Here is a 12,371-nt window from a genome sequence, read left to right on the forward strand (position 1 = left end):
CTTACTTCCTGGTACTTGGAAACCCTCTGAGGGGCTGCAGCCCCAGTGAGCAAGCTTCCATGTCCCCCTCCCAGGACAGGGAGCTCACCACCTCACAGAGCAGCTCACGCCACAGTCAAGCAAGAAATGGATTTCCCTCCTCAAACCTGGCCCAGTTCTGTCCTCTGGGGCTGCCCAGAGCATAACTGCCCCTCCCCCAGGACAGCTACTCAGATCCAAGGACCTACCTGTTCTGGGCCTCCCACACCTCCCCCCCTCAGCCTGCCTTTGTCCACACAAACTGCTGTGTGCTGTGGGACTGCATCTCCATAGGACTTTGTCCGGCAGGGAGATGGGCATTGCTGCAGAGCAGCTGAGGCCCTGTACTACAGGATAGTCCAGTCCTGACCCTCATCCTCAGTCATAGAAGCCCAAGCAGCTCATGTCCCTGTTCTGACCCTTGGCTTCAATGCCTGTGATTTGATGATGCCTTAAGTTTCTCCAGCTCTACTTTTCCAGGAATCTCACAGCATCTCCCGAATTCACTCAGGAGACCCAGCCAGTCTCTCTCCTTCAGTCTACCCAAAGGGCCTGGGGGTTCTGAACCATGAGGGAGGCCAAGCTGTCCCCACCCAGCATTTGCTCCCCATCCAGGGGCCTCAGGATGACCCCCTGTTGTGCATCCCACCCCTCCTGCCTGGGGAACTCTCCCCCTTTGGCCCTAAAGCACCCTCCTCCACAGCAGGAAACACCAAGGGCCTAAGACCAGGTCCTCCCACTCTTCTCTCCTCAGCTGGGGATGTCATCTTGCTCCAGCCACTGTCAGTATTGCTGATATTTCCGCCCTGTATCCCTTGTCTTCTGTACCCAGGCCTAGGCTTCCCACTAAAACCCCAAGGCTCTCCCTAGACATCTCAGAAACACTTCGAACCCAACAAGCTCAACGTGCCACTCAAATCAGTGATCCCACCCCAAGCTCCCACAACGGTGCTTCCCCTTCTGCCCAGCTAGTCCTGACCTCTCCCTTGCATCCCTGTAGACTTCTCCATGGCCTGTCCCCTTACCCACTTGTCTGCAGCCCAGACCACCATCCTCTCTTAAGGCACTTCTACCTCCTGCCCTGACAATGGGGGCCCCCTGCAGCTCCAACACAGATGCACCACAGGGAGTGGGGGAGTCTGACTGAGCTCTGCCCTGGTTTCACCCTCTTCCAACATCCATTACCCATAGGACAGGAAATTTCTCCCCGCTCCCTTGCCTTGCCAACTGCTGACCCTTTCCTCTGGCCTCAGATCAGACATGCATCTCATCTCTCACTAGGCTCCTGCCAGCTCTGAACTGGACCCAGCCAGTTGCCTTGAGGGCTCGCACCCTCTCCACCGGTGCCCCAGCTCACATCAGAGCCTCTGCTGGGCCAGGGCCTGGCCTTTTCCCTTGGTCCCTCTGATGGATGATAAATACCACAGTGAGCTCCCCACGACTGGAGTGGTGTCAGATACCTTGGTGTGACCTGGAGCCATCACAATGCCTACCACACAAAGGCATGGGGACAACACTAGGGAAACTGTGGGTGAGCAAAGGCCCCTTGGGAAACTGGACCTGTGACCTGTGCTCTGCCTGGACCTGAAGGATGGAACAGGGAAAGTTGGAGAGAGAGGGGACAGGGACTGCTTCTGGCAGAGACGATGCAGGCGCCCACCCTGGCTGGCTGTTTGATCCCAAAGGAACCACATTCTTCAGATGCCTGCAGGCATCACTGGCCAAAGTGCACCCAGGACCCTCACCTGCTGACCCCAGGAGGGGTAGTGTGGTAAGGGTGGGAAGGGGATAGAGAGACCAGATACAACACTGGGGCCTTGGCATCTCAAGAAGGGGTTCCTTGGTGCCCATGCCAACTATGAATGCACTTGTTTGTGTTGATTTCATGTCTCAGTATAGCTTGAGGACCAGTACAAAATCCTGTATTTCAGGAATTCCCAGATGTGCTAGGAAAGTCAGGGCAGGGAGGGGACATTCTCAGGAGAGTAGGTGGTGCAAACCCCCAGCAGTCTGGAGCATCACGAGTTGTCTGGCAGTTGCTGCTCACAGTGGGTGTGTTTCCTGGGGCTGCCATAACAGGCCACTGCAGAGGAGGTACCTTAAAATGACAGAGTGTGTTCCCACAGTTCTGGAGGCCAGAAGCCCAGGATTAAGGTGTTGAATAGCCAAGCTCCCTCCAGAGGCTCCAGGGAAGCATCACTCCTGCCTCCTCCAGCTGTGGATTCCTTGGTCACACCCCTCCATCTCCTCTGTCCTTGGGTGGTCCTCCACAAACCTGTGTTTGTGTTATTTCCTCTGCCGCTGTCTTCCAAGGACACTTGGGATAGCATTTAAGGCCACCAGACTGTCTGGATAATCTCTTCTCACAATCCTCAGATCAATCACAATTCAGTGTCACTATATAAGGCAATACTTTCTTCTCTGCCTTATGAGGTACTAGTCACAGGTTCTGGAGGCTAACAGGTGGCCATGATTCAGTCCACCATGACCAGCAATACTCAACACCACCACAGGTCAGGAAGTAGTGCACTTGGGATCTGCATTCACGACCCCTCCTCAAACCTAGCCTGCCTGTCCAGGCCCCATTAGGCAAACTCCATGACAGCCTCCAAAATGAAAAGCAACCAAGACAGGGTGGACAAAAAAGCAAATGCCAGTTGGCCCCCCAAGAAGGATCAGCCAAGGTCCACACTAGCCATCAATACCTGCAGGGACCTGGGAGGAGACCCTCCTTCTGCTCTGAGCAGCCAACCTTTCTCTCCAGGACATCATGATCTGACTCAGCTAACGTGCCCAGAGCACCTGGTAGGGCTTCTCAGACAGATGTGGATGCAGAAAGACCTAAAGAAAAGATGAACTCGACACCACTGTGTGACTCTGAGTGAGTGAGTCACTGTTCTGTCCAGGCTTGAGGTCCTCAAGGGAGAAACAGGAATATACACAAGAAGGGCTCCCATGCTCTGACAGTATCAGACAGAATCTCAGCCACCCAGAGACCAGGTGTTCTTTGCACAGATGCCTCTCCTGGGGAAGCAGGTTTCCATGCTGAAATGGGTGGTCTGGGTTATGGCAGGGAGAAATAAGGCTTCCCTCGATAAATACTCCGAGTCCTGACACCCAGACTGAGCACTGGATTCCTGCAGCCTCCTCTTCACAGCCTAGCTTTGAGTGGGGTGGTCACGTAAAATGCAAGATACCCAATTAAGTTAGAATGAATCTGAAACGAATCAAAGCAAAAGATAAATTACTGCCTTTGAAGTGATGTGAACCCGCATGTGGGCCCTGCTAAGGAGGTTGAGGCAGAGTGTATTCCTTTTTTTGCACCAGCCCTGATCCCCCACCTAGGGATGCCCGAGAACACCAGAGTTGCTCTAGGCCAGGGTTCTTGTCACCTATGGAATGGGTGGGTGCTTGAGGGGAAAGTTCTGCAGAAAACACAGAGGCTGGGAACAAAGTCCTAGGCAGGAACTGGGAAAACCCATGTCTGGCTGCATAAGAAGGGAGGTGGAGCCCCAGGAGTGAGGCTCCCACACCAGGAGGTGAGGAGGGCTGCTGTGTCAAGGCCATCCAGCCAGGGCCCCGCCCACTGTTCCAGAACATTCTGGGGAGGGCAGTTGTCCACAGTCACCCAGGAAGGCTGCCCCCAGGAAGGCAAAGACGGAGATGGCAAATTAAAAATCATCACTGTGGGGAGAAGCAGGTCCTTCTGCGGAAACCTGCCCTGGTCCACTGAGTGATCCCTGTGCGATCGGCTGACCAAGTGGTTGCCACGAGCTGCTCAGTTGCTTGCTGACTGGAATTGTGAAGCCTGCGGCAAAGAGGGAAACCAATGGCACAAATTGAGGGTTGGAGGAGGCGGCAACTGCCATGTCTTCAACTTCACCAGTGAATTCTCAGAAGTGGCTCCAGTAGGGCCCAGGGCCAGCTTTGCATTTGCTTCCTTTTCTCACAACTGGGCTTCACAGCAGGACCCCACATGCCTCACCTCTCCCAGGAAAGGCTGGGCAGGAGCAATGGTCCCAAGATGGCCAGGGACTTGCAGAGGAGGGAGACCAGGTCCTGGTAGGAGGAGGAAACTCCGGTCCCCACTCAACATGACCATGGTCAGCACCCTTGCTTGGGCTTCACTTGGAGGAAATTTTCCCTGTCAAGATCACATGAAGAGACCATCTGCTCCCCACACACCACATTTCTCACTTGGTGCTCTCTGGTCCCTTCTTCCTGTCCCTGCAGCCTGCCCGCTTAGGCTTGATGTCATCCCAAGTCACTTACCATCCCTTAGGGGATTGTTCCACAGTCCATGGCATCCACAACACTTTGTGCAAAGAGCCCCTTGGGGTGTGAAGCTTTCTCACTTTCTAGTGATTTCCTGAAGGCATTTCCCACTGGGTTACAAGACCTGAGCATTCTGCAGAGCCCAGAAGTTAAGTCACTACCCCTCATCCACAGTCCTCCCTCCCAGTAGGAGAGTGCGGATACTGCTAATGGGGGTGCAGTGAGTAGAGGGGGAGGTGAAGGGACACACTTCCCAGGGAGATCCCTCTCCACCTGCTGGCAGCAGAGCTGCTGTCTCCTCTTCCACCTCCATACCTCCCAAGGCCTGCCCAACTCGGGCATAAACACACAGTCGACCCCCTCCCGTGTCCTCGTCTTTCAATTTTGAGGCTCCTACTCATAGGAGGTAGGGTAAGGGGAGGAAGGAGGTGACAGGCAGTTAAGCCCCAGGTGGGTGGAGAGGGCTGGGAGTGTATTCAGGGTAGGAGGCAGGCAGACTCTTCTTATGTAAAAACACATGTGGTGTGGTGGGATGGGGTCATGATAACACATCTGTAGGACGGCTAATGGGGGCTGCAGAGAAGATGGCCCTGAGGAAGTGAGCTTCATGGGCCCAGTTCACCTTTGGAAGCTGCCCAACTCCGACCAAAGCAAGTGGGAAGCAGATATCAGAGCAGATCCTTGAAGATTTCTAGGTGGAAAGGAGGCTAGGGGCAGGTCACCGCCCAGGCAAAGGGCTTGGGGCAAGGTGAGCTCAAAAGGCACAGGGGCAGGGGAGAGGATGGTAGGAGACAGAAGGATGTTCTCCCAGTCCTGGGAGGTATGGAGGTGGGTCACTTCAGGCACCCAGGGCACCTGGCTCTGTTCAATGTCATGAAGTTTTTCCCATATGTTTTTTACCAAGCACTTTAGAGTTTTGGCTCTTCTGTTTAGGTCTTTGGGCCGGGTCGTGATGTCCATCAGCCCCAGGCCTCCTTGGATCACATCAGGCAGAAGCCCCCTACGTAGGCTGCTTTAATCCCAGTTGTTCAGGTCCAGACTGCAGTGACCCCAACCTTCCTGAAATGTGCAGCCTGGATGGAGGAATCTGCTAGGTCTCTTGAGTCTGGCCACAACGAGATTTGTGTGTGTTTGTTTTTTTAGTTTTTTGTTTGTTTTTGGAGTTTAGGTTTTTATTGTGATAAAGAAACATAACATAAAATGTATCATCTTAAACATTTTTAAGGGTGCAGTTCAGTGGCAATAGGAATGTGCAAGTTGTTGGGCCCCTATCACCATCATTAATCTCCAGAATGCTTTTCATCTTACAAACACCGTCCCCACTAAACACTAAATCCCCATCCCCTCCCCAACCCCTGGCACCTGCGATTCTACTTTCTGTCTCTAGAAATTTGACTCCTCTAGGAACCTCATATGAGTACAATCATAAGGTATTTGTCACTTAGCATAATGCCCTCAAGTTTCATCCATGATATGTCACATGTCAGGATTTCTTTCCTTTTAAAGAGTGAATAACCTTCTGTTGTATGGACGGACCATGCATTGAATATCCATTCGCCCTTCTATGGACACATGAGTGGCTTCCATCTGTTGACTCCTGTGAATAAAGCTGCTGTGACTATGGGTGTGCAAACATCTCTGCAAGCCTCTGCTTTCCATGCTTTGGGATATATACTCAGATGTGGGATTTCTGGATCACATGGTAATTCTATGTTTAACTTTTTGAGGACCTGCTGTACCATTTCCAATAGTGGCTTCACCATGTTGCAAGGCAGGAGGATTCCGATTTCTCCACATCTTCACCAACATTTGCTTCCTGTTTTCTTGACAATAGCCACCTGAATGGGTATGAAGTGGTATCTCATGACAGTTTTTTATTTGTATTTCCCTAATGGATAGTGACATTGAGCATCTTTTCATGCCCTTATTGGTCATTTGTTTATCTTCTGTGGAGAAATGTCTATTCAAGTCCTTTGCTCACTGTTAATTGGGTTGTTTGGTTTTTTGTTGTTGGGTTATAGGAATTCTTTATACATTCTGAATATTCCTCTATATCCGATGTAAAATTTGTAAATATTTTCTCTCATTTGATGATTTTCTTTTAACTTTCTTGAGTGTGTCCTTTGATGCACAAGTTTTTAATTTTGAAGTTCACATTATCTATTTTTTCTTTCATTGTGTGTGCTTTCAATGTTATATCCAAGAAGTCACTGTCAAATCCAATGTTATGAAGCTTTTCCCATATTTTTTCTAAGCACTTTAGAGTTTTGGCTCTTCTGTTTAGGTCTTTGGGCCGGGTCGTGATGTTCAACAGCCCCAGGCCTCCTTGGATCACATCAGGCAGAAGCCCCCTACGTAGGCTGCTTTCTTCACTGTGTTCTGGTGTTTAGCCTTGGCCACTCTGAGACGAAGGGCCAACTCCTGCAGTCCCTCCTAGGACCACTCCCCAAAGCCTGCAGCATTCACCCATAATCCCCCAAATGGATAGATACAGAGTGGTGAAGGGCAAGGACCCCTCTCCCACTCCAGGAAACCTCTCAAGACTTCCCTCCAATCTGGATCCCTCTAAAACCGAGGACATGTGCCCAGTACCCACTCCTCTTCATGTCATCTACTGTCCCCATAGGCACCATCAGTTGCCAACCCTGACCCAGACCCTTAGGAGAGTGGAAGGGGCCTTCAAAGTCACATCAATTGCATTGTTCTCCTGCCTTGTTGAGTTGCAACTCCTGCCCTCAGCCTGCCTCCTGCCCTCACTCAACTGACAAGAATGAAGACAGTGCTACTCCACCTGCCGTGTACAGGACAGGGTCCTGCCATGTCCTCTTAAGACAGTTCACATGTGGGGCAGCTCTCAGGAAGAGAGTGGAGAGTGGAAAGGAATGTAGCACCCTCTATCCCAGCCTTGAGGCCTCCAGGGTTGCCCGTTCTGCCATAATCATACTGGATTCTGACTTGCCTTCCATCACTGTCTCAGCTCATTCGGTGACTTTTTGCTCCCGAGAGACCAGCATCTCCACTGTGGAGTCAGCTAAACACCTGGTAAAGCAGACAGCCCAACGAGACAAACAGTGACAGCTCATGAGAGAAGTGTCCCCTGCAGGTAGCTGAGGCTCGACTGACCTGGGTCACAGCCCCTTAGGGTTCTTTCACAGGCATGTCCCCTGCAGGTGCCGGACAGGAAGTGAACAGGTCAGACCAAAACTCTATTCTGGATACTGGCTTGGGCACCTGCTTGGGCACTGCCCAGAACGGACAGCCCTGCAGCCTGCTGGGGCCCAGAGAATGTTATTATACTTTTTAAAAAAAGAAAAAGAAATAAAGTCATAGTTCGTAATTTGAGATCAAGAAAAGCTGGTAATCTGCATGCTGCTTCCACCTGGTGTGTGGCCTGCAAGTGACAAATCCTCCTGATATGAAAGTGGGAAGGGGTGCCCATGAGAGAGGCCAATCCCTCCCCAGGTGTCACTTAGGTCGACAGCTTCACCCAGGGCGTCTCCAGGCCTCCAGGGAAAACCGCTTCCAGCCAACAGTGTTCCTTAGTCCCCATAGCAACAGGGTCTTGCACTCCTGTTTCCAGGGAAACCCAGCCCTCAGCGTCGCAGTTGCCACAGCAACACCCATGGGCTTGGCTGGCTGAACGGGCAGTCTCACCAAACAAGCAGAGGCAACTGAACACCCAGGCTCAAGACTCAGGACTGCAAAACCAGGTGCTGTGCACTGAGAAGGGTCCTGGTTGAGCCGGATCCCAGGAAGAGACTTGCCTGGGAGCCAAGTCCTGGCTTCCTCTGGGGTCCTGTGCTCGGGACCACAATGAGTTCTGTCTCCAGCGAGCCTGGTGACGGGGACACCTCCCAGCAGTCCCGGCTGGGGTTGGACGCCGTGATCCAGGTCAGTGAAGTGGCTGCTCTCCCTGTCCCCTCCCATGAGCAGGTCCCAAGGGCACTTTGGGAGGGACGCTGTACAGACAGGGAGCCACCAAGCCACACCTTCCCGGCTCCAGAGGCACTTTCCTCCTGCTCATGTGTTCAGTATGAGCGTGCACACACACACTGCCATAGGCATGCACCCTTGGCATGCACATGTGCGTGCATGCCAATGAATGCAGTCTCGACTCAGGAGTGGAGCCTAAAGAGGGGCAGAGCTTGGGGCCAGCCTTCCCACTGCCTGCTGCCTGTGCTCAGGCAGTCAGCTCCCCTTCGCTGCCCCAGAGGGACAGACCACCCTTCGATGCTAACTTAGGGATCATGCTCAGTGCTTTCTTAGGGCAAGGTACGAGAGCCAGCAGAGCTTCCCTGGGGAGGGGCTGTCATCCCTGCCCATTGTGGGCAAGTGTGGTTCATCCCCAGGAACCATTCTGTGGGTGCCAAGTACTCTAGTTTTGTCTATCTTCACTGCATAATAATAGCAATGACTGGGCATTTCCCAACATCCCTCTTCCCTCCTTCTCAGAGCAAACCTATTGCCCAATCTTGTGACCCCCACATGTTTAGCCCCTACACATCCTATCCGCACACACACTGATGTCACCTGCTGCTGACCACCACAGCCAGGCAGTAACCCCTCTGACTGATCCTTTGGGTGAACCCCAAATGAACTGGTGAACTCAGAGTTGTTCATCAACCCAGCTCTCAGAACCTCGAAACTGCACCATAGGGGGTTGACACAGCCCTATCTAAACAATACAGGTCACCCGCAAAGAGTAATGGCCATGTCTGGCGCCAAGTGACTAAATAACATGGTAGAGTCATAGTGTACACACACACACAGGTATCCACACAAGGACAGCACATGACAAGGGCAGGATATTTGAATCAGGGGATACCTCTGTTCAGCTCTGATAAGGTCTGAGAGCTAGGCTGGTTAATGATGGATGGGAAGAGCAGGGTTGGTACACCACAGTGTATAAGACACTTCCAGCCCTGTGAGGATTTTATCATTCCTTTGGATGCCAAGAAAACCAAGGCCTGAGGGTTGATGCAAGTTGTCTGTGGTTGTTGGCTAGTTGGAGGGAGAAACCTAGCATGGTGCCGACATCTGGCAGTGGGCATGAGGGCTTTGCAAATTCAGCTGAGGGATAATTTTGCCTGCCCCCAAATTCACACTGTCCCTCGGACACTCATCTGAAAGTCATGTAGAGCTCTGAAGAGGTCAGCTCAGCCTGCCCAGCCAACACTTGTTATTTGCACTGTTGTGATTGAGATCTTGGTACAATTAACATGAGATGAGCAGGCAGCAGGCAGGCGCCATGAGATGCCCAGATAGGCCCGTCCAGACTGGATGGCAGAACTGTAGGAATCCTGCACCCCTCCAGCTACAGCCCAGGAAACAGCAAGTCCTGGGGAGAGGTGTGGCTCAAGGACGGGACAGCCTCTTTTGTGACCAGGAATGTTCTTCCAGACACTGAACATACTCCTGGGCCTGGAGAAGCCTCCCCTGATGTCCCTCTCCCTCCTTCCACAGTTTTTCCCTCTCCTCTGAACCTCCACCAGCACCCTCTGCACAGCATCCCAGAATGCTCAGGCTCCCTGACTTAGAGCTGGAATTGGACATAAGGGGAGTAGACTTGGAAACTATTAACTGCTGTCCCTGGGGTGAGCAAATTAAGCTTAGGGAATGCAAAGAGCCCTGAAATAGGAGCAGGAAGGGACATATGTGCCTGCCTCCAGGGCAGGGGCTGTGACCCTCCTCAGATTCTCCAAGTGTCTGGACCCACAACAGATGGAGAACTGCTGATGTACAGAGTCCTAGACAAGGATCATTAATGTGGAAAGATTTCTGATTCTGGACTCAGACATTTTAACAGCTGTGGGACTTTTCTGACTTCATTTATTTTGGGCTAAGTTTTGATTAATGGAATTTTTCTAGGAATTCATCCATTAGATATGAATTTTCAGATTTATTAGCATAAGTCATTCATAATATCTTCTCAGTGTCTTTCAAATGCCTGCAGGATGTGACATGGGGTAACCAGCTGTCACTGTTTGCTGAGGGATTTGAGACAGAGCCTTGCCAGGATTCAAGACTTTTTTTTTTAGTTGGAGTCTCACTCTGTTGCCCAGGCTGGAGTGCAGTGGCACACTCACAGCCACCCCAGCATCAACCTGCTGGGCTCTGGCGATCCTTCCACCTCAGCCTTCCAAATAGCCAGAACTACAGGCACACACTACTACACCAAGTTAATTTTTGATTTATTGTAGAAACAAGGTCTCGCCAAGCTGCCCGAGCTGGTTTTGAACCCACGGGCTCAGGCAATCCACTTGAGCCCAGCTGGACTTGAGACTTTTAATGCTAAATCCAAGTCCTGGGCAAACCGAGCATGCACTGGTCACCCTGAAGTGACATCCTTTTTTTCATTTCTGGGACTAGTCATTTACTGATCTCCCTTATATTATTTCTATCTAGTATTTCATTAATTTATGTATTTGTTATTCTCTTGATTCAATTTCTTTGGGGTTGTTGTTCACCTAATTTTTTGAGATATGTGCTTAATTCATTGATTTTCAGTCTGTTTTAAGTTTTTTTCTTTAAATTGTGAAAATGTATATATGTAACATAAAATTTACTACCTTAACCATTTTTTAAGTGTACATTTCAGTGGCATTGAAAAACTTCATTTTGGCCAGGTGATGTGGCTCACACCTGTAATACCAGCACTTTGGGGGGCCAAGGTGGGAGGATCACATGAATCCAGAAGTTTGAGACCAGTCTAAGCAACATAGTGAGATCTCATCTCTACAGAAAAAAAAATTACCTCGTGCCTGTTGCTCCAGCTACCCAGGAGGCTGAGGCGAGAGGATCACCTGAGCCCTGGAAGTCAAGGTTGCAGTGAGTTGTAATGGTGCCACTGCACTCCAGCCTGGGCAATAGAGTGAGACATCAATTCAAATTTTTAAAAAATTCATGTTGCTGCACAACTATCGCCACTATCCATCTCCAGAACTCTTTTAACCTTTCCAAATTGAGACTCTGTCCCCATTAAACACTAACTCCCTATTTCCTCCTCCTCCCAGCCCAAGGCACCTGCCATTCTACTTTCTGCCTCTATGAACTTCACTCTAGGGATGTCACGTAAGTGGAATCATATGGTTTTTGTCTCTTTGACTGGCTTATTTCACTTAGAATGACGTCCTCAAGGTTCATGCATATTGTCACGTGTGTCAGAATTTTCTTCCTTCTTGGGGTTGAATAACATTCCTCCATATGGATAGACCACAATGTGCTTATCCATTCAGCCACCAATGGAAACATGAGCTGTTTTCACATGCTAACTCCTGGGATTAATGTTGGTATGAGCATGGGTGCACAAATATCCCTTTAAAACTTGCTTTCAATTATTTTTGGTATATATTCAGAAATGAAATTGCCGGGTCATACAGTAAGTATACATTTAATTTTTCAAGGACCTGTCATTTTGCTTCCCACCGCAGCTGAACTATTTTGCATTCATACTTTCTTCTTTTCTTTAATGTACACATTTCCTTCTAAACAAGACTTTATCTATATGAACTGTTTTTCCTCACACCACTTCTGACACCTAATGTGTGGGTTTTTTCCAACCAATTTTCCAACCCTCTGGATATCAGCCACCAACTAGGTGTCCTACAATTTCATTCTGACCTGACTACCCAGAATTAGTGCAGACTTCACAGGTTAAGGGTTCAGTCCCATGAGACTGCCCCACCACAGATGCCAATCACAAGTCCTGGGTCTCCTGTGCTTCTGACAGACCAGCTATGATTTGGGGGTTCCCACAAGCCCCTCTTCAAGCCCCTTAATTTGCCAGAACCTCTCACAGAACTCAGAAAGTCTCTTGACTTACTTGGTTACTGGTTTATTATAAAATATACAAACCAGGAACAGCCAGATGGAGAGACACACACAGGGCAAGATATGGGGGACAGGTGTGGAGCCTCCATGGCCCCTTGGGTGCACCACCCTCCAGCACATCTATGTGTTCAGCAACCCAGCTCTCCCTACCTGTGATTTGGGCTTCTCTGGAGCTTTCATCAAGTAGGCACAATGGATTGAATCACTGGTCATTGGTGATCAATTCAATTGTCGGTTCCTCTCTACTC

At 50.4% G+C, this 12,371-nt stretch overlaps 1 protein-coding gene across 1 annotated transcript in view; it reads left to right on the top strand.

Annotated features, from left to right (window-relative positions):
- Positions 1-8,106: 8,106 nt before the first annotated feature.
- Positions 8,107-12,371, top strand: part of CROCC2 (ciliary rootlet coiled-coil, rootletin family member 2) — a 77,712-nt gene continuing 73,447 nt past the window's right edge. The window contains 1 exon segment of the mRNA XM_021709871.1: positions 8,107-8,184. Within this exon segment, the coding sequence (XP_021565546.1) occupies positions 8,107-8,184 (78 nt within the window).

This window comes from Carlito syrichta, unplaced genomic scaffold (genome assembly GCF_000164805.1).
Source record: "Carlito syrichta isolate Samal-C Ts95f unplaced genomic scaffold, Tarsius_syrichta-2.0.1 Scaffold287532, whole genome shotgun sequence".
In the NCBI taxonomy this organism is placed as follows: domain Eukaryota; kingdom Metazoa; phylum Chordata; class Mammalia; order Primates; family Tarsiidae; genus Carlito; species Carlito syrichta.